This window comes from Tauraco erythrolophus, chromosome 6, assembly GCF_009769465.1.
Source record: "Tauraco erythrolophus isolate bTauEry1 chromosome 6, bTauEry1.pri, whole genome shotgun sequence".
NCBI lineage: Eukaryota > Metazoa > Chordata > Aves > Musophagiformes > Musophagidae > Tauraco > Tauraco erythrolophus.
The window spans coordinates 70977544-70999019 of record NC_141470.1 but is presented as its reverse complement, the minus strand read 5'-3'; the positions used below and the strand labels follow the sequence as shown (position 1 = coordinate 70999019).

Genomic DNA, 21476 nt, shown 5'->3' with positions numbered 1-21476 from the left:
GAAGTCACAGTCACCCGAAGGAAGTGGTTTTAGCTTCTCCCCTGAGCCTCCCCACGCTTCTCCTACCTTCAGCCTTCAAAAAAATCTCTTTGGCTGCACCGTGAAGCGGATCACAGAACCAAACAGAATTAAAAATTAACCCTGCAGCGAGTCAGGCACAGGGCCCCTCAGTCCTGCATCCCGTCTGCAACAGAGGATGCCAAGGAAACATTTAAAAACAGACCACGCAGGGACGCTTCCCCCAAACACCCTCCTAACCTCCACAGATTTATGGCTCGGAAAAAACATTCGGTCATAGATGGGATCTTTGTATTTAATAGTCTTTTGTGTAGTTTTCTCTCAAATTCGTACAGTCGCTTTTGGCACCTATGTAAACACAACTTAATACCATGAGATCTTGCAGAGAAAACCACATTTCCTTGTTGCTCGGAGCCTGCCATCCGCTCGCTGCACCCGCCGCCTCCAAACCCTCTGCCAGCTCAGTCCCCTCCTCTGCTTTCTCCTAAAACACACCCTGGTACACGGGGCGCAGTAGGATGGGGACAGGATGACGCATGCAAAGCCAGGAGAACTGTCCTGCCCGTTGCTGTGTGTTGCCTTTCAGTTCACAAAAGCAATCTCCAAACAAGAGGAAAAGCCCTCGCTGTTCACCGCATCGAATAATCAGAGGGCAACAGGTAGTTCTGCCCCAAGGAGGTTACCACCTAACGACATGAAACCACTGAGGATTGAAAGGACCACTGAAAGAGTCGAAATGGCTTGCAGAGGCCACGCTGCTGGGAGTTAAGGTTAAGCCTGAGGTTTTGCCCACTGACCACCACTCTTCTAGGCCACATGACTGTTAATTCCGGTGTTGAGTAGGTAGGTTCAGAAATTCAGGATGTTTATGGAACGGGGACTGAGCCACAGCTGCTGACATCTGAACTGTGTTGTGTGCACAAAGATGGACTTGCAGAAGACCTTGCTGACTCTAGAAGATGAGAGCTGCAACAGAGGCACCACCAGCACGGTCTGGCTGCTCTTTGCTTGTTTACCTGCACTGGTACACTTCAGTGGAAACTTCAAGAAGGAAAAGAAAAGCTAGGAAAAATAAAAATCAAGCTGAGCCTTTCTTTTCATTTACTGACTGGAATTTTTCAAATTTTTCCAACTGAAAAAAAATGTTCGGATTTCAGGAACTTGTAACCGTTTGAAAAAAAATAGAAAAAATCACTTTGAAACAAATAGCTAGGCTCATGGGAAATCTTACATCAAGCAGTTCAGAGGATAACATACTTTTCTTGGATGTGGGAAACCCCAAATTAATTTTTCCATGATCACTTTACAAAAGAGACCGTCACCCTGAACACTAGGCAACAGAGTCACTCTCATATGCTGTCTAAATCGATTCAGTTTAATTTATACTACAAGTATATTAAAAGTTTCAGCAGGAATCTTTAAAACTACCTTGGAATGCCTTACAGGTCAGTAAGGAAACCAGCATCCCATGAGGAGGGAGATGCAACTGCTGGTCTGTGTTGTAAATAAGACAGAGATCGACCTGAATTACGCTTCCTCTGTATTCTCTAACCACGCGATGGATGGGGACTCCTACTGTCTTCCTCTCCTTTTATAACCAGCCCTTCAGTCTCCCTGATAATCTAGCTCGAGAGGAAGAAAACAAGGGGTGGGCTGAAGCCACCAAAGCACTCCATTTTAGAAATGTTCCCAGTCCTTTTCCCCCACACTTTATTTTCATTTTGGTAAAAACTACTTTGGCGAGTTAACCCAAATTGATGCATAGTTGCTTGACCATTTCCAAGCAGCTGAAATAGCAAAAACAATAATAGAGAGATTCCATGCAAGGCTGTTATCTTAACAAACATTACGGATTTTTTGGAAGATAAAAAAAAAACAACTGTTTTTTAAGACATTATCACTCTTCCCTCAAAGTTTTGATCTGGGATTTCACAACCAAGAAATATGGGGTGAGGCACATGCTTTAAGAACTGATCCTCCTGTCTAAGGTTTGAAAATTATTATTCAAGGGTAACAGAGAATTCAGAAAAAATCAGCTAGCCTACAAGTCAGCTGGGCAACACTAAACTTTCAGGAAAAATGAACATACTGTCATTTAAAAACAGACTTCTCTGAACCTTTATTCATATGGCTAAAATAAAAATTGTAAAATATCTGGTTTCTAAGACTGACTCTCTGATCACTATGTATAGCCCTGGTCATAGAGTCCTCGTTGGGAGAGGAGCTGGTCAGATATCTCGCATAAGCATCACAGAATTCGAAAAGTTCTGCTAGCCCGGATTTAACAGAAAGCTGGAGGAACTACAAAATACAAGAGCAGGATGGACAGAGCCATCCCTCAGGGCTCAGTTCCTGAGAGATGCACATTTGGAGAGATCAGGAGAAGAGGGGGCAGTCTTTCTGCTTGTCAAGGACCTACAGACGTTAGCAAACCCTTCGTGGTTAAGAACCCATGACACCTCTCAATCCAAGAGACTGAACAGAACCAAGTGACGAAGAGGAAGACAGACAGCACATCCGCCTCACTTGCTAGCAACGTCCTGACACTGTGAGCTCCCCATCAGAAATCAGTCTTTTAAGCCATACAGTCATGAATAGATGCTGGTGTTCAGGGACTGAAGACGTTTCAGAGCTGGTCATCAAAATCTCAAATCACAGAAGACGGGGTGGCAGGGACCTCCAGAGGTCTCTGGTTCAGCCTCCTGCTCCAAGTGGGACTAACTGCAGCGTCAGGTCATGTTGCTCAAGGCCTCACCCAGAACTTCAGAAAATCTTCAAGGATGGAAATCCCACCACCTCCCTGGGCCCTGCCCCAGAGCGCAAACACCCTCCTCATGAAGAACCTGCCCCATGTCCAGCTGGGCTCTTCTTTGGTGCAGCCTGCGCCCGCTGTGTCACCCCTCCAATGGGCACTCCTGACGAGTCTGGTTCCAGCTCCTCCAGTTCCTCACTGTGGATGATGGTAGTTAGATCCCTCCTCAGCCTTCTTGTCCCCAGACCAAAAACCATTCAGTTCTGCCAGTCTCTCCTACCTCATGTGTCTTTCCAGTCTTTCCTCAATTTTTCCTGCCTAAAGAGTCTGTATGTATTCCCTGCAGCACCCCAGTCATGGAAGCTATCTCATCGTGTCTCCATAAATCCTATTACTTTCTTAATTGTCCCTTAATTGCTTCATAGGCTACAGGTGTCAGTCCACGAGCACTGGGCAAGCAGACACCCACAGGAGGAGAGCCTGCTCCAGGGAACCAGGACCCTGAACAGACACAGCACAGCAGCTCAGGCAACAACAACCAGAGACAACAACGTGGCAAAGAGCCCCAGAAGAGGACTATGCTAAGGAGGGATTGGAAAGGTATGCCAGCAACCAAATAACGAGAGATTACTTCTTTGATCCTCAGGTGGCACTGAGTTATGACCACGGAGATAAAAAGCTCCTCTCCTCATTTCCACTCAGGACACAATTTCTGATTTCAGCTCTCTATGCAGGACTCAGATGAGGCTTCAGTTCAGCAAATCTCCTGGGCAGCAAGTGAACTTCTCCTGCATCCCCTGCTTTTAGGAGGAGAGGCAGAAAATGCATGGGAAAACAATAGCACGAGCCATCCTCTTCCCTCAGCACAGGTTAGGAAAAAAGAGGACACGTGAAAAAGCACAGGGCTCTGTTTTTGCTGGTGCACCTTCGGTGGGTAATAGCATCATTGCCTGGTCCCTTCCCCCTTTCAACCCATACAGCCTACCAGCTCCCCGCTGTCTCAGAGCTCACAATTCACCATCTGCCCTTAATCTTCCCTTTGTACTAACAACACTCTGCAACATCTTTTTTTTGCAACAATTGATAAGGCAGATAAGAACAAACAAGGAAATCGCGAGCAAGACATGGCCAAAAGTAATGGTACATCCTGCAGTGTTTCCTGTCATCTAACTGCTGAAAGGACAAAAAAAAAAACCCAACACATTTCTTTTGTCTGGAGTTTCACAGCCACGTGAAAATAAACATATGGAAAAAATGAAAATGCAATTCAAAAATACAGAAAAGAATGTAAAACTTACCAGGCTCTAACTTGATTATTTTCACAGCAGCCAGCTCTCCAGTATGAAGATTTCTAGCCTGAAATAAGAGTTGAGACATATTTAATTACACTGCAAAGGCATCTCACGCAGTCTTACGAACCGTGAAAAGATATGCTATGATGTCACGTGTTACAAACATAGCACAGCTGAGAGCAACCTGGGTGAGGATTATCTGGTTTTGGTACGAGCAGAGCATCAACCTAGTTAGAGTTGTGAAGTGTTACTGGCAGCTCCCTTCGAGACGTTAAAAAACCCCAGCTCTCTGCCAGCAAACGAGAGCTCGTGCCTCTAACCCACCGTTTTTAAGAGTTGTTGAAACGGAGACGTTGACGCCATCCGTGCTCGCTGGGGTGGTACAAAAGTGCTACAACACCAAGCGTGGGAGCGTGCAGTGCTCAACCACCCATCTCATGGTGCTAAACCTCAGCGTGCTCTGAAACTGGAACCGGTATAGCTGGAGGGGCGCACGCAGCGCGGATGAGTCGCGGCTCTCTGCGAACTTGAACTCTGCAAACAAACTCCTTCCAGCAGCTCCTGGCAGAGGCGAGCGGTCCCCGTGACCGCTCGAGAAGAAGACAGGATAGGGAGCTCCACTTAAGCCTGTACAGAACTGTGCTCTCCAGGTACGGTGTAGACTTCACACCCAGAAATCAGTACTGGAGGAAAACATTACATGAACATCAGATATAGAAAGTTTTAAGAGGGGATTTCATTAACGCCGTTAACTCTAGCAAAACGAGCTCCAAATCACTCGGGCACCATCACCAGAGCTAAGCTACATTATTTTTGACACTCAACCTGATCCAATTAGGCATTCCCCTTTTGCTGATCGTCCAACGGTTACAGGAGTCTGAACCCATCTGTTTCATTCTCACCCTAACAAACACGTAGAGTCTTCTGAACATACGAAATCCAGTTAAGAGGCAGATTATAGAAAATCAAGAGAAAACTGCCTTAAGTGAAATCAATTTGGGCAGCTGCTTTAGATGACGATGCAAAGCAAATTGGCTCCTGTTGACTGAACTGAGGAAAGTCACTGCAGAACAAAATGCTCTTCTCTTGCCTATTAACAAGATGTCATCTTAATTTAACAACAGGTAAAGCAAGAACTTGAAAGATGAACCCCTCAGTTTTGTCAACACTTAGTCAAGCTTCCAAATCGGGAAAGGCTTTCCAGCCAGGGAGAAAAAAAAAAAAACCACAAACAAACCACAACAACAGCAATAATTGGCCTTTCCAAGTCCTTCAGTGCTCAGCCAAGAGATGGGTGTCAAAATGCATGCCAAGGACACAAATACGACTCAAGTGAAGTCAAAGAGAACCTGAACAACTGTACAAAAGCACCAAACATCTGAAGCCAACAGACCAAATCACTGAACACAGAAACAGATAGTTATCTGCTAACCACAAAGGAAACCTTACCACTTCTTAAAAGTACTTTCCTACCAGAGATGCTTTTTAGACCACAGCAAAATCATGAGTACCCTTCAACATCCAAAAGGAAAACGTATACAAGCATGGACAAAGGATTAGGACTTCTTTGGTCCTGTTACACCTAACAACACCATTATGAAACACATGTTCCCATAAGAGACCAAGCACACACTGCCTTGGTGAAGCCAGGGAACCTCCACTATCCATGCTTCTGTCCACAAGCAGCTAAGCTGCTCGGATAAAGGAGATTGCACCGTTTCCAGAAGATCGGCTTCATTTCTGAAGTAAAAAGACGACCGTATTCCTTACAGATATTCCTTTTCCATATGAGCAATAACTGCCACTGCTACTGTTGCACTGAAGCCTGAAGGAATGGATGTAGCCTGCCAAAGGTCTTTGGTACGCAGACCGCTTGGCAGGGACGCGAAGGTTCAGGCCAGAGGAGATCACTGCAATTACTGGCTCTCAGCTCTCACACACAACAGGCCATAGAGCTTCACCAAACTGTGTCCTGCTGCTATCCAGCATGACCATTAAGTTTTTGCGTATAATCTATAGCCTGGACACGGACTATTTGGGGATTCAACCACTCAGCTTTGTCTGCTGGAATGGAAAGCTCTCCACCGGGTTGGTATTTATGGATTGAACATACCGAGTTATCCAAGCCACTCGCCCCAAGACCGGTTTTCTGGTCCTGCAGTTTAATCTCCCAATCGAACACGTTCTCGAGTTGACGACACCAGGACCACACATGCTACTTAACTCCTATCGTGCCAGCACCGAAGGCAAAAATGCTGAGTATTCCCTGATCCTCAATATCCTTGTTTGGATGCTCACAGCTACAGGAACCGTACTAGATCTTCCGTCGAGACGGTTGTCTCGATCATGAAGCAAATTACCCAAACGGCTTCCCAAGAGACATCGCCTCCTGCAAATGTGACTGATGGCTTTTGTTCCTTCATCTCAGATTGCACCAGCTTTACACAGGCACACACATCTCTCTCTGTTGTCATTCTTGGTTTTTAAACTTGTCTCTTCCACACCCTTCCGCCAGCTGAAAACTTCAATAATGAATTACTGTTATCTTGCACATCACTAAAAATGTAAGAAGGCGAGGGCTAAAAACTGGTTCTCCATGGTACACACCTAGATATGAAAACTGTCAAATAAGGATTCCTCAAATCATTCTGAGACACGTTAGTTAAACAAATTCTCAACTCGTTTCCTATGGGGGACAACAGTTTGTGTCGTCCTGCTTTTTTAAAAAAGGTTTGTGTATCAAGAAGTCACAGACAGGAATGCACTACATCAACATTGCGGGCTTTGTGAATCAAACCTGAAATTTTACTACAAATTATATTTGACAAAAATATAAGTTTTCCATAATTTCCCTGATGTGAAGAATTAGTCAATAATCTGTCAATTTGTCTTATTGATATACTTCTTCACTGGAGGGAAGAAATTGAAGTAAACCTAAGAAATTATGGTTCTCCTAGTCATCTTTTAAGTTTTTAAAGCCCAACAGCAAAACATCTGCCTTCTTCCCATCCCCTGAAATTTCCTCAGTATTTCAAGTCTTAATTCAAAACTAGTTGAAACCAACCAGAAGAGCTGTTCTCCTCTGCACACCAAGTAATCCAGACCCACCAATAAACAAGTATAGCTGCTGTTCAGTGTCTCATGAGCTACTATTGACACAGCAAGTTATCATTTCTATGCATTTATCACATAAAGATGACATACAGATCATGAACTTCGATGATCTCTTCTGAATTCTAATATTTCTAATATTTCAGCCTAATGAAAGACAAAAACTGTTACATTTCTTATTGCCTTTAATTCTGCTGGCCTTGATTCCTTCAATACACAAAGAAGTCACCCAAGTTAATCATCTTGACACCAAAGGCTAAAAGACAAAGCTCAGGGTGTGCACAGCTTCCTCCTGCTCTGGAGCCCACATCCCCATCAGCAATGTGGTCCAGTTCCCACATGACAGAAGTGGAGCCCGACTTCCTTGACAGATCAGGGGACTTGCTGGAAGACTTTCCCCAAGAGGAAGACAGAGCTTTTGCTATCTGTTAGTACTGATCTTAAAATTATTTAAATTAAAACTATTTAAGGAGACTCAAAACTGAAAATTATGTCCCACATTACTCAGAATGAAAATTAAAACTACAGGATTTTGGCAGAAGGATGGCAAAGCTCCAACAGGAAACTTGACCTACACAAGAATGGGACCAGAACAAGGGTATGTTTGAAGGAGGTAAGCCACACACGGTTGAATTTATTTTGCTCAATGTCATACACAGAGTATATTTACTGAGAAAGAAGAGCTAGGCAGCAGTCTTTTGGTCACCTCTTCGGCTGTCCTACAGCCTGCTACAGCATGAGTGACAGCATCCCACTGAGCACAGCTCTTCCAGGATACCGTAGCAGCTAAATACTAATACTACAGAACATCACACAGAGTCTGTTTTCAAAATAAAACAACACACATGTACTCCTCTTTTTTTTTTTAATATCTCCTTCCATAGTCGTAGCAACCTCAGAGATTACATGTCACTAGTTTACTGTGACAGCACAATAATCATCACACTTTTTTCCCCTGTGTATGTCAGCACCAGTCAATGCAACCCAGACTCCCTCAAGCATACACACAGCTGTACCAGAGCAGATTAAAGGTTCCTCTAAACCTTCCATGGTCCTGTCTCAAACAGCCGATGCTTCAGAAAGCTGTTAGGAGCTGACCAAGCAAACGGTGACCCTTTCCTGATGCACTCTCCCAACAACTGAAGCAGGATCTGCACGGTGCCTGCTGCAACAAGGACTGGCTGCAGACAGAGCCCGCGTTAAGACTGTCAGTCCAGGAGCAACACACGTTCTTCCAACCCAGGCACAACATCAGTGGTGTGTCCGAACGCCACACTCAAAAATGAGAGGTGTGCTATTAATAGCACTGGGGTTTTGGGGAGGTGGGAGAGTTTTATGGTTATTACACACAAAAAATCATAAGGTTTTCCCACCATGACTTAACTTTCTTCTCAGAACTCCATCAAAAAAGCTGCTGTGAGACAGTGGAACCCAACGTGACAACCGTGGCAATCCCTCCGCACAATGCTTCCCACCGCACGCCCAAACAACGCACATGAGAAACCACATTTTGGGTAGGACACTTTCTGTAGCTAATGACCAGAAATAACACAGAAAACTGGTTTCAGAACCAGTTATGCACTCTGCAGTTCTGTTTATTCATTTTTAAGAGTGTAAGCCAGACAATTCCACCTCAGGGGGTCCACAGTACTAAGCTGTGTGAGCTGGACAAGAACTGGAGAATCATTTCACTTGGACATCTGAATGCAAGTTTACTCAGTCTCCTTGTCCAGCCACCTTCTCCTTCAACACTGAGGAAGAGAAGGTGAAGATTCCGACAGCGATACCATTTTCACAGCCTCCAAATTAGCATTTTCAATTTCCATGGTGAAATCCCCTCCTTGCCCCAACGTCATCATCTGATCTCCAGCCTTGGATCCACAGCCCAACGCACCAGAAGAGCTGTTTGTTCGACTGTGTCTTCATTTAATCTGATCATAATTGCAGCTCCTGTGGCAGCCCTCTCATGCATCCCCATCTTATTCATTCCTTGCCAAGCTTCACTCATCAGTGACCACAATGTTTTGCTGTCTCAAGTGCTGCCTGCTTCTCCTCAGTTACTGTATATACCTTCAAAAGGTACCCTGACCTCCTGCCCAGCGACTGAAATAGAAGTTTCTCCTCTGCTTTCCAGTTTCTGACCTCTTACACTTTATAACTCCCAACCTGCTCTATGCGGTTTTGAAATTCCCATTATGCTGCATTGTTCTTTCCATATCTCAGAGTATCATCAACTAGACGCTTGAATTCACCTGCCTGCATCTCCAAATTCACATCCACCACTGCCTAGAGCTCTCAGCCAACTAAGGCGACCCAAAGAAACATCTCTTGCCAGGGCTGCTCTAAATCCATGAAAACAGATTCCTTTGTTACACACAGGAAGCACAGCAATTAATTCAGTTGTGAATAAAAAAGAGAATCAAAAATATTACAGGCATTTGGGGAATACAAAACATACCTGATGCAGGATACCTGAACAAACCAAGTCTACTGCATATAGGTACCAAAAGGCAGGGGCACAGAACCTTGAAGCAGCTGATGGGATCTTGAAGATGCCACCACAACCAGCCCATCTGTGGAGCAAAACTTCATCAAGCAACTGCCACATATTGGCACAACCACCAGACCCTTCAGCAGTACTTCAGCCATGACCTCTTCTACATGAGGATCTGGGTTTCACTTTGTGGTGCAGTATCCCTCTCCTGTATGATACAAACAGTCCCATGAAAATGTCACATTCTTTTACATAATCCCACTTTTTATCCTATGCTCAAACTGGTCACACATAGAGATGTGACATTTCTATGAAGGAAGGACTTATTTCTCAAGATGAGGGGTCTGATTCCTCACTGCTGTTCCCAGCACACAGAGAAACCCACAAGACCAACTCTGGAGTCCTGAGGTCTCCTGCTACGCTGCAGTCTCGACAGAGACCTGCCATGAAGGACAGCAAGTCCTCAGGGGACCTCAGTAACTCTAACACAACAATAACTTTTGGGACGTTTCACTGTTTGCTTGAGGTTTTTTGGTGAACACACAAACAAACATCCATAAAAATCAGTACCCAAGAGGCAATATTAAGAAATCCAACAGGAACTGCCAGACTGGATTAGATTTCCAACTTGTCCCTCAAGTAAGTAGCAAGTGATGTGTTAGAGAAGAATTTGTTCTCACTGGATGGTGACTTGCAGGTCTGTAATAGAATCTGAATTGCATCCTAATGCAGAAGTTCAAATAAGTGTTCCCAGTGTTTATCATAATTAACAATACAATTTTGCTTACTCTTACGATTTACATAAATCAGTCTGTCAGTTTAAAAAATGCTTTGTAAACAGAGCTGGAAAACTATCAGGCAACTAAGGCAAAGAACAGCAATGCTGGACATGGTCTTGATGAATGAAAAGGAGAAACTTGTACTTCTGGAACACCATCTCTTTATCAGCTGAGTTTAACATCCAGACTGGAGAGCTGAGGATTCCTAAAAAGTCAGCATGTAGTCAGAAAGTTTCTCAGAAAACCCAGCTTAAAAGCAACAAGAGTTAATCCCCACTGTGTGAGCCTGGAATTGCCATAGAATCATAGAGTGGTTAGGGTTGGAAGGGACCTCAAAGATCATCCAGTTCCAACCCCCCTGCCATGGGCAGGGACACCCTCCACTACACCAGGTTGCCCAAAGCCTCATCCAACCTGGCCTTGAACACTTCCAGGGATGGGGCAGCCACAACTTCTCTGGGCAACCTGTTCCAGTACCTCACCACCCTCAATGTAAAAAATGTATTTTTTATATCTAACCTAAATCTGCCCTCTTTCAGTTTAAATCTGTTGCCCCTTGTCCTATCACTACACACCCTTGGAAAAAGTCCCTCTCCAGCTTTCCTGTAGGCCCCCTTTAGGTACTGGAAAGCTGCAATAAGATCACCCCGGAGCCTTCTCTTCTCCAGGCTGAACAGCCCCAACTCTCTCAGCCTGTCTCCATAGCAGAGGTGCTCCAGCCCTTGGATCATCTTCGTGGCCTCCTCTGGACTCGTTCCAGTAGCTCCATCCTTCACAAGAGAAGGATACCACAACCTTGTGCGGTCCTGTACCTTAAGAAAGCACTTTTGTAAAAGAAACCAAACTCTCTGAAAGCTCTGAGAAAGAAATTCCTTGAAAAGTTGCAGGCAAAGGTTAACTCAAGCAGGGAGGGCAGTTCTGACAGCTAAACATGACCTCCCGAAACACTCACCTGAGCAGCACCCTGCTCAGAGTAGGACAGTAAAAGGTGCTGTTTGCTCAGAGCAGATCCACATCTTGGTGTCAGGATGGTGCACAAGCAGGAGAATCGCCTGGACAGTATCTTACATCCTAGATGGGTGCATGTACCAAACCCATACAGGTACACTTACTGCAGCTCTGTGGGACGATTTTTCCTTCTGCTCTTTTCTTTTATATAAAACAAAATAAGCAAAACCAAGACAAAATTCCCCACAGCCCCATCCTAAAAAACCCTAAACAGAGTACTGGACTGAACAAAGGCCCTTCTGCTCAGTGCTGAGAGCATCTCCGTAACAGATGCTGAACACATTCTTCTCCTTCATGCGGGAAGGTCTATGGATGGATTTAAAATGTAGAAGGAACAAAAGAGGATAGTTTTTTTAAAAAAAAGTGGAATGTTTCTGTGAAATATGAATGCAAATCGTACTGAACGGGCTGAGGTTTGCATCAGACAGAAACAACTGCCTCTCCCATCCAGAGTCCTCACGACACTCCGTTCATCACCCAAGGTGTGCCAGGGCAGCCCGCATGCGAAGCGGGTGTCCAGCTCGTCTTTGCTGCTGGAGGAAGACACCTAACGACAACTTCTCATTTTTAGGGCTGCTTCTCTTTTAGGAGGTGGAAAGACCCAGAGGCAATTGTTCACCCCGCAATCTCCCAGCTGGATTTCTGAGCCGGAGGGCAGTACCAGGCTCCTTTAGAGCGAAAGGCACAGAGGCTTTCAGAAACCATCTCCCTAACAGAGACTTGATAGATTCAGTACACTAAAAGAGAGCCATCTCTTACAACCATCACCATTACTACTTTTTCAGGATAAACCCAAAATAAAGATTCATATGCTAATTTAACTTTTTACGTGCATTTCTGAATTTCTTGTGTCAGCTAGTCCACACTGCGGCGGCACTACGAAAAGAGCCATTGCTCTGGATATCAGAGCTGAATATTGTACGAAGACAAACGTTGATTTTGTGGGTGCTCTCCAGCTGGGCACTGCCACTCCTCGTCCTTCAGACGAGGAACATGCATCAGTACAAAGCAGGAGGCAAACTTCACAGCTGGCACTCCCTATTTCCACACCTACAGCACTTGCAGTTTCCCCTTATTGAAGGAGCAGAACCCAGAATACATAAAAGTACCAGCGTTTAAATAAATTCCACATTAAAACCTGGAACTCAACGCAGTAAGATCTGCGACTGGCACTCCTAAGCACAGCTGTAATGCAAATAAGGCTTAAATGTATTTACTTTTACTGGCAGTTGGTGAAATTTAGATAGTCTATCTCTTGCAGAGAAAATTGGGAGGAGGGGAACCTACCTTTCACTCTCAGACTTCAGATGCTTTCTTATTCAAGGCCAATTAACTCAAGCAATAAGGGATTAAAAACTCATTAATGATGTTAGCCTAACTCCTTTTATTCCAGCACAGAAAACCAGACTAAGGATTTGTATAAGCAAAGTGGCTTTGCCAGATCTCAGCAGCCACTAAAACATTACCATCAGCCCTGAACCAGGTCTGATGGTACCAGATGGAACATGCCTTTCTCAGAGGGGAACCAGGGTCTTAGCTCAAAAGCTAGCAGGGCTCATTGGCAGGGCTTTAAACTAGATTTGAAGGGGGAGGGGGGGAATATCAAGAATGATAAAGATATGCTGGAAGTACCCGTAGAACAGAAGAAGGGAATTCCAGCCGCTCCAGCCAAGAAGTCAGATTCATACCGCTGTCAGCATGGCACCAGTGCCAGCACTGAGGGTCCAGAGGCTGGGGAAGGATCGCAGGTATGTTCAAACGAACTTACACTGCCGTCCAAGAGAACCCCTGTCGCTCCAGCCAGCGAGTCGGCTTTGTCGGAGGCCCAGCTGAAGTGTATGTACACCAACGCACGCAGCATGGGAAATAAACAGGATGAGCTGGAGATGCGTGCACATGAGCAGGGCTACGACCTTATTGGCATCACGGAGACGTGGTGGGACGACTCCTATGACTGGAGTGTCAACATGGAGGGGTATAAGCTTTTTAGAAAAGACAGGAAGGGGAGACGAGGAGGGGGTGTCGCTCTCTATGTCAGCAACCGGCTGGAATGCGTGGAGCTTCGCCTGGGGTCAGAGGAGGAGCTGACAGAGAGCTTATGGGTCAAGATTAGAGGACGGAGACGGATAGGGGATGTTACGGTAGGGGTCTGTTACAGGCCACCTGGCCAGGAGGACAGAGCAGATGAGGCGCTTTATAGCCAGATAGGAGCAGCCTCGCGGTCACAAGCCCTGGTCCTCATGGGGGACTTCAACCACCCTGACATCTGTTGGAGAGACAATACAGCAGGGCACAGGCAGTCCAGGAGGTTCCTGGAATGCGTGGATGACAACTTCCTCCTGCAGGTGATAGAGGAGCCGACAAGGAGGGGTGCCATGCTCGACCTTGTGCTCACCAACAGGGAGGGACTGGTGGGTGAGGTGAAACTTAAGGACAGCCTTGGCTGCAGTGACCACGACACAGTGGAGTTCAAGATCCATGGGGCAGCAAGGAAACCATTCAGCAAGCTCTGTACCCTAGACTTCAAGAAGGCGGACTTCGGCCTCTTGAAGCACCTGATGGGCAAAGTGCCGTGGGAGGTGGCCCTGGAGGGACAAGGGGCCCAGGAAAGTTGGTCTACATTCAAGGAGCACCTTCTCCAAGCTCAGCAGAGGTGCATCCCGACGAAGAACAAGTCGGGCAAAAAGACCAGGAGGCCAGCGTGGATGAGCAAGGAGCTCCTGGACCAACTGAAAATGAAGAGGTTAGCCTACAGAGGGTGGAAGCGGAGACAGATAGCCTGGGAGGAATACAGAGAAGCTGTAAGAGTGACCAGGGATCAAGTGAGGAAGGCTAAAGCCCTGAAGGAATTGAATTTGGCAAGGGATATAAAAAGCAACAAGAAATGCTTCTATAGGTATGTAGGGGACAAAAGGAAGTCCAAAGAGAATGTAGGCCCCCTCCGGAAGGATACTGGTGCTCTGGTTACCCGGGACATAGAGAAGGCTGAGGTACTTAATGAATTTTTTGCCTCAGTCTTCAATGGTAAAGCCTCTTGTCTTACCACCCAAGCTGTGGAAAGAACTAGCAGGGACTGTGAGGATGAACCACCGCCCACTGTACTTGAAGACCAGGTTCGAGAACATCTGAGGAACTTGAAGGTGCACAAGTCCATGGGACCTGATGAGATCCATCCGCGGGTCCTGAAGGAACTGGCGGATGAAGTTGCCAAGCCACTGGCTATTGTATTCGAGAAGTCGTGGCAGTCTGGCGAGGTCCCCGATGACTGGAAGAGAGGGAACATAACCCCCATTTTTAAAAAGGGGAACAAGGAGGACCCGGGCAACTACAGACCGGTCAGCCTCACCTCTGTGCCTGGCAAGGTCATGGAGCAGATTCTCCTGGGAACCATGCTAAGGCACATGGAGAGCAAGGAGGTGGTGGGTGACAGCCAACATGGCTTCACCAAAGGCAGATCGTGCCTGACCAACTTGGTGGCCTTTTACGATGGGGTGACAGCATCGGTGGACAAGGGTCGACCAATGGATGTCATCTACCTGGACTTGTGCAAAGCTTTTGACACTGTCCCGCACGACATTCTTCTCTCTAAATTAGAGAGTCATGGGTTTGATGGATGGACCACTCGGTGGATAAGGAATTGGCTCAATGGCCGCACTCAGAGAGTAGTGGTCAACGGCTCAATGTCCAAGTGGAGACCGGTCACAAGTGGCGTCCCTCAGGGGTCCGTGTTGGGCCCGACCCTCTTCAACATCTTTGTCGGTGACGTGGACAGTGGCATGGAGTGCACCCTCAGCAAGTTCGCCGATGACACCAAGCTGTGTGGTGCCGTTGACACGCTGGAAGGGAGGGATGCCATCCAGAGGGACCTTGACAGGCTGGAGAGGTGGGCCCGTACCAACCTCATGAAGTTTAACCAGGCCAAATGCAAGGTCCTACATCTGGGTCGTGGCAATCCCAGGCATAAATACAGACTGGGTGGTGATTGGATCGAGAGCAGCCCTGAGGAGAAGGACTTGGGAGTACTGGTGGACGAGAAGCTCAATATGAGCCGGCAATGTGCTCTTGCGGCCCAGAAGGCCAACCGCGTCCTGGGCTGCATCAAGAGGAGCGTGGCCAGCAGGTCGAGGGAGGTGATTCTCCCCCTCTACTCTGCCCTCGTGAGACCTCACTTGGAGTACTGCGTCCAGTTCTGGAGTCCCCAACATAAGAAGGACATGGACCAGTTGGAGAGGGTCCAGAGGAGGGCCACGAAGATGATAAGAGGGCTGGAGCACCTTTCCTATGAGGACAGGCTGAAAGAGTTGGGGCTGTTCAGCCTGGAGAAGAGGAGGCTCCGGGGTGACCTTATAGCGGTCTTCCAGTACCTCAAGGGGGCCTACAGGAAAGATGGGGAGAGGCTGTTCAGGAGGGCCAGTTATGATAGGACAAGGGGTAATGGTTTTAAAATAGAGGGAGGTAGGTTCAGGTTGGATATTAGGAAAAAATTTTTTACTATGAGAGTGGTAGAACACTGGAACAGGTTGCCCAGAGAGGTGGTGGATGCTCCATCCCTGGAGACGTTCAAGGCCAGGTTGGACAAGGCCCTGAGCAACCTGATCTAGTTGGAGATATCCCTGTTCCTTGCAGGGGGGTTGGACTAGATGACCTTTGAAGGTCCCTTCCAGCCCTAACCATTCTATGATTCTATGATTCTATGATTTAATTCTCATTCCTAGCAATAACTAGTGAAGGACAAAGAGCTATGGCAATAAGGATAACAATAATAACAAAGCAAAGATCAGTGCACATCTTAACAACATTTATTTAAAGAAGAAAAAAAAAAAAACAAGTCAGCTATACGCTTCCAAGCAGAGGTTGGTTATTCTCCTGCGAAATTTTCTTGGCAGATAATAATTCGAAAAATATTTGGCAGGATGCTTCCAAAATTGAAAAGTTAAAGCTAGAAACAGACCCTGACCACAAAAGTACTATTTAGCAACTAATGCAGCACAAAAGATACAAACAAATACCACATGAGAGAAAAAAAAAAAAAAAAAAAAGGCCCAATTTTGACTCAGTTGGAACAGACCGCTGGCAAAAACCAAAACAGAAAATAATGTTTTCAAGTTACAACTATGTGCATTAGATTGTTCTGAAAACCTAATAGAAACAGCTCACTTTCCTGAGGAATAATATACATTTTTGAACTGAACATAAGATCATACAAATCAAAGGCAGCCCACAAAGCTGCTAATATACTTAAAATTAAGCAGATGCCTAACAGATTTACTGGCCAGGGTACAAAACTGGAAAAAAGGGGGGGGAACAAACACAAAAATCCACCTCCAACATATTATTAAACTACAAACCAAGATGGATTTTAAAAGGTTTTTTCACCAGAAGACTGGAAGAATAAATGTAAAGCAATTTCATTTTATTCCTACATTGAATGCATAGATCATATCACAGGAAAAACCCCACTGTATTAAGGAGAACAAATTCAAGTAACATTAAAAGATTACATATCTTATCAGCTGCAGGGGAATTTATTTATGTATTCCTTAGAGATGAAAGAACTAAGAGATGTGTCAACCAAAATATGTGAAGAAAAGCATCTGCATCTCTTCTTTTCACTAAAAAAACCATAAAAATCAGTGAGTTGAACAGATGTAGCAGTCTCCTAACGTCCTTCCCAAGCCAAAACAGCACAATTCACCCAACTTTACGCAAAAGGAAGACACCAACATTTTTTCTTTCAGGGAAGCTAGGAAGAACTCAGGATTATTTGGTTCATAACAAGGATAGAATCACTAAGCAACACGGCAGAGTCACGCAGGAAATCCATGGCTGGGGTCCAAAGCACCAGACCGTGCTTCCCCAGAATCTGGCTTTCTAGGCAGGGAGAAAACAAGTTTCTGAAGGAAAAGGCAATGGATTGCTGTTTTTTGTTTGTGTTTTTTGGTTTTGTTTTTTTTTTTTTAATTTAAGCAACTTTTGTTGCATTAAAGAATTTAAGACCATCATTTTACTTTTTTGCTACCAAAACAAAATTTTTACCACTTTGCTTTCTAACCATGAGCTAACACACAGTAAGATTTGTCTCTTCAGAAAGGCAGAGCTGAGGAATCACTTCTGGCATTTTAAAGAGGAGACGAAACTGCAATTCTGAGATTGCAACTCATTGCAACTTCCTAAACTACAAGAACTACTTCTGGACGTACTTTCAGATTAGGCAGAACAAAGAAGCCAAGCATATGCATTTTGCTGGAGGTTTTGGTTCTTCTACTGAAGCTATTTTGCCCAGAATCGCCGTCCTTCACGCTGTACCTGAGCCATGCACACAAGCTTGTTTTTAACTACAGATGTTTGGCAAACCCCTCTGGTTTTTCAGGTCTCACACAAGCTCTTCTGCCTTCCAAACCCAGGGGATAAACCTCTATCGACCCCTTTTCCGTACTGTAATTTACTTGAGAGACTCTAGAGAGGTGCAGGTGAAAAATGCAGATTTAAGTAGAAAAATCGTAACTTCAATAAAGCTCTTCAGGAATTGCCTCCTTAAAATTTCAATTCCTCAGAGGTGAACTAACAGTTACAAAACTAAAAGAAGGGAACCACAAAGTTGTCTTCATGAAGAAAATAGGTCTGGGTGTTCTTGTTTTTGTTGTTCTTATTGTTCAATAACACAGCAACCAGAATAGAAAGAATGAATAAAAAAGCAGCTGTGTAAATCAAAGAAGTTAAAAGAAAATTAGTTACAAATAGGAGTAGAGAGATTCTTCTTCTGTCCTAAGATTAAGCTCTGGTTCGCACCTGAACTGTATCAATTGTCACCTCTTCGGGGTGGATGTGACAATTTCCTCTCAATTTTATTTGTGTATATACCTACTACAGCATGCCTGCTTCTTTCTGACTGCTCGGACGGTACCTCTGTTCAGCTGTTTCTATTAGAATAAAACCCAACATTTATTTACAATTTTAACTTTACATCTTGTAAGGATGAAATAGGGATCAGCGATATTTCTAATTCAGCAGGTAATTCAAAATCACAGCCTGGAATTCAGTTGAAATAAACAGAAATAACATTTTAGTAAGTCTTTGAATGAAGAGAATCAGAACTTTTAAATGTGCTGGATACATGAGAAATAGACACATGAGAAAGGTTAAGTATAAAGTATGTTTTGCACTTATGCTGGTTAAGTAAAGAGAGGAAATATGCTGCCTTCCATTACACATGATCTCTTTCACAATTTTACAGCTATCTTATCCTCTCACACCATATTTTTAGCCAGAATAGAGAAGGAACTTTTTTTATTTTTCTCTTTGGTTTTAATAGTTTTCTCAGTTTTGACTGATCCACTCATGTAAATGATGTAACTTGAAACTAGAATCAAATTTTTTCTACAGCTGAATCTACAGTTGCCAAACACCCGTTTCACTTCACCAGCCTGGTTTCAAGCACTTGGCCAGCGACTTCCCCACTTCACCAGTTCCAGTTTCCTTAAAACATGGACCAAATCCATGTCGCTCAAATAATATGCATGCTCCAGAAATTATAATATTACAGTAAGTTAGACTTGATGATTTAACTGGAACTTTAAAGAAATATTTTTAAATTTTAATATACTGGAGAACATTTTCCATCTTGCCTTATTCCTCTTTGTTTCTAAATGTTTTTTAACCTGCCTTTGCTCAATCACTCGTGGTCCCCAAGGCTGCTCAGGTGATGTCCCTCTATCCCAGGAAGCTGCTCAGCCTGACAATCCGCTCTCTGACTCTGCAAAAGCCCACGGTTCCCACTCCCAACAAATATAATCCTCCTCCTTCAGTAGTTGTAGGGATTTTCCATGGATCAGCCTTCCTGAGCAAGACACCACTAAGCAATGTGTTTGAGAAAGCTGGAGGAAATCATGATAGCAAGTCCGAGGGAAGCCCCATTCCCAAAACTACCCCTCAGCTCACAAGCATCCTCTGCTCCAGAAAGCAAAAAAAGGAACAAAAAAGCAGCCCTGTAAATCAGAAGAGGTTATAGCCATATTCTTAAGTAGAAACCCTAAGCTGTCACATGTAATATTACACATACTATAAGGTCTCTGCAAGACATGAGACATCCTGCAAATATGTTCCACCTGCAGGAAGCTTAAGATACCATTCTTGCTCTTCTCTGCACACAAACACCAGAGACTGAACTCCCGTAATAAATGATAAAATTAAAAATGATAAAATTAAAAATGATAAAATTAAAAATGATAAAATAAAAATGATAAAATAAAAATGATAAAATAAAAATGATAAAATAAAAAATGATAAAATAAAAATGATAAAATAAAAATGATAAAATAAAAAATGATAAAATAAAAAATGATAAAATAAAAATGATAAAATAAAAAATGATAAAATAAAAAATAAAATAACAAAATAAAAAATAATAAAAGGACAACTGCACAGGGATCACATGCAAATTCCACTTCATGCTTCAGAAAGCTTCCCGTAGCTAAATAAAACGATACACACGGATGAAATAATGAAAACAGAAACCATGAGAGAGTAGGAGGGCCAAAGCTCTAACGTCGAGATGAACTCAACGTCCAGTGAGACCACATCCCACAGAAAGACAGAGCTGATAAGGAAACAGCCTGGCATCACACCTCTCTTCGGGCAAACCAAGCACAGCCACCAGCCCGGGTGGCAGGCAGTATCACACACTCTTTCCACACACTGCCTGAAGCATCAAGGCTCTGAGAAACAGAGGCAACAACTGCTTCACGTCTTTCAGAATTTCATCCTATCCTGCTTTCATGGAGAAAAGCCACAGCCTGCCTGTCCTCCTCCTCCTCCACCCCTCCACGAGCTCACTTTGTTGCTCAAGCCAGCAGTCTGTTCGCACTCAAGACATCCCACTGCAGGATTTAGACAAACCTCAACACCCACAGAATGAGAAAAAGGAAAAATTTATGGTCATGTACCCTAAACCGGCGATCAGTTGTGACTGCTGAAGCGAAGGCAGACCATAAAACGTTCTCAGGATCTCCTTACCCAGCCTCATGACACTCTTTCTCCCCGCTTTGATATTGTGAGCCAAATTTAAAAACAGACTCTCTAGACAGGAACTGTTTGGCAAAGTCTTAAAGGTATTATGTTAATCAAAAAGTTAGTCATGCCTCTTCACAAGAAGCAGAGGACCAGAACTCAAACAGTGCTTTAAATTTAAATGCAGACATGCCTGACAAAATGAAACAGCATTATCAGAAACTGCTTATCCTGTCCAATTACTGACCCAGACTCCTCCTAGATATCATGCTGGTGAAGGTATTTTGACTATGCAGACACCCCGTCCAGCCTCTGAAACCTTCACCCCTCGTGAGCTGCTAATGCTACGAAAGCGATGCCCATGTAGCTGAGCGTAGTTGAGTTGCCTCCCTCCATGTACTGTACCATCATCCTCTCCCCTGCAACAGAAATCATCCTGTTAAGGCTGGGGGCATTTAAAATGGCAACACAAAACCAGTTGTAAATGAAAAGAGAAAAGGTGTTTAAGAGAATCTATCCTTGTATTTAAATTTAACAACCCCCCCCTCAGACAGACAATACAACTGTGAATACCTGCAAGTGATACCATCAGACATCCTCCCCTTACCCCACTGTACCCCAAGTGCATCAGAAGAAAAATTTCAGCTGCTGTTTTCAATTCCCTCATAATTACAACACAAATACCTGCAGTCTTAATCACTGGAGAGCAATGAACACGCATCAGGCATTGCTTCCTGTTAAGTTTATCAAGACAAAGTCCATCTATACAAGATGGTATGGCCCCACCTTTATTCCTCCTACCTACCATTTTCAGATTTCCGTGCCTGTGCAAGAGACTTTTACCACTTATCTTCCCTTAAGATTAATGACTAAATCTCCCCAACATCTTTGGGAGGCTAATGATTATAATTCAACTACTATCTTGCATGTCTGTACATTAAACAGCAAGTTAGGGCAAACGGAACACAGTTCTATATCCACAGAATCCTAGAATGGTTTGGGTTGGAAGGGACCTC

At 44.4% G+C, this 21476-nt stretch overlaps 1 protein-coding gene across 2 annotated transcripts in view; it reads right to left on the bottom strand.

The window, feature by feature from the left end:
• The window catches only part of MAP4K5 (mitogen-activated protein kinase kinase kinase kinase 5), a 78037-nt gene that overhangs the window by 46741 nt on the left and 9820 nt on the right, over window positions 1–21476 (bottom strand). For both annotated transcript variants that reach the window (XM_086614171.1, XM_086614172.1), the window contains exon 2: window positions 4069–4126. In XM_086614171.1, the coding sequence (XP_086470297.1) occupies window positions 4069–4126 (58 nt within the window). The remainder of the gene's footprint in view (window positions 1–4068; window positions 4127–21476) is intronic.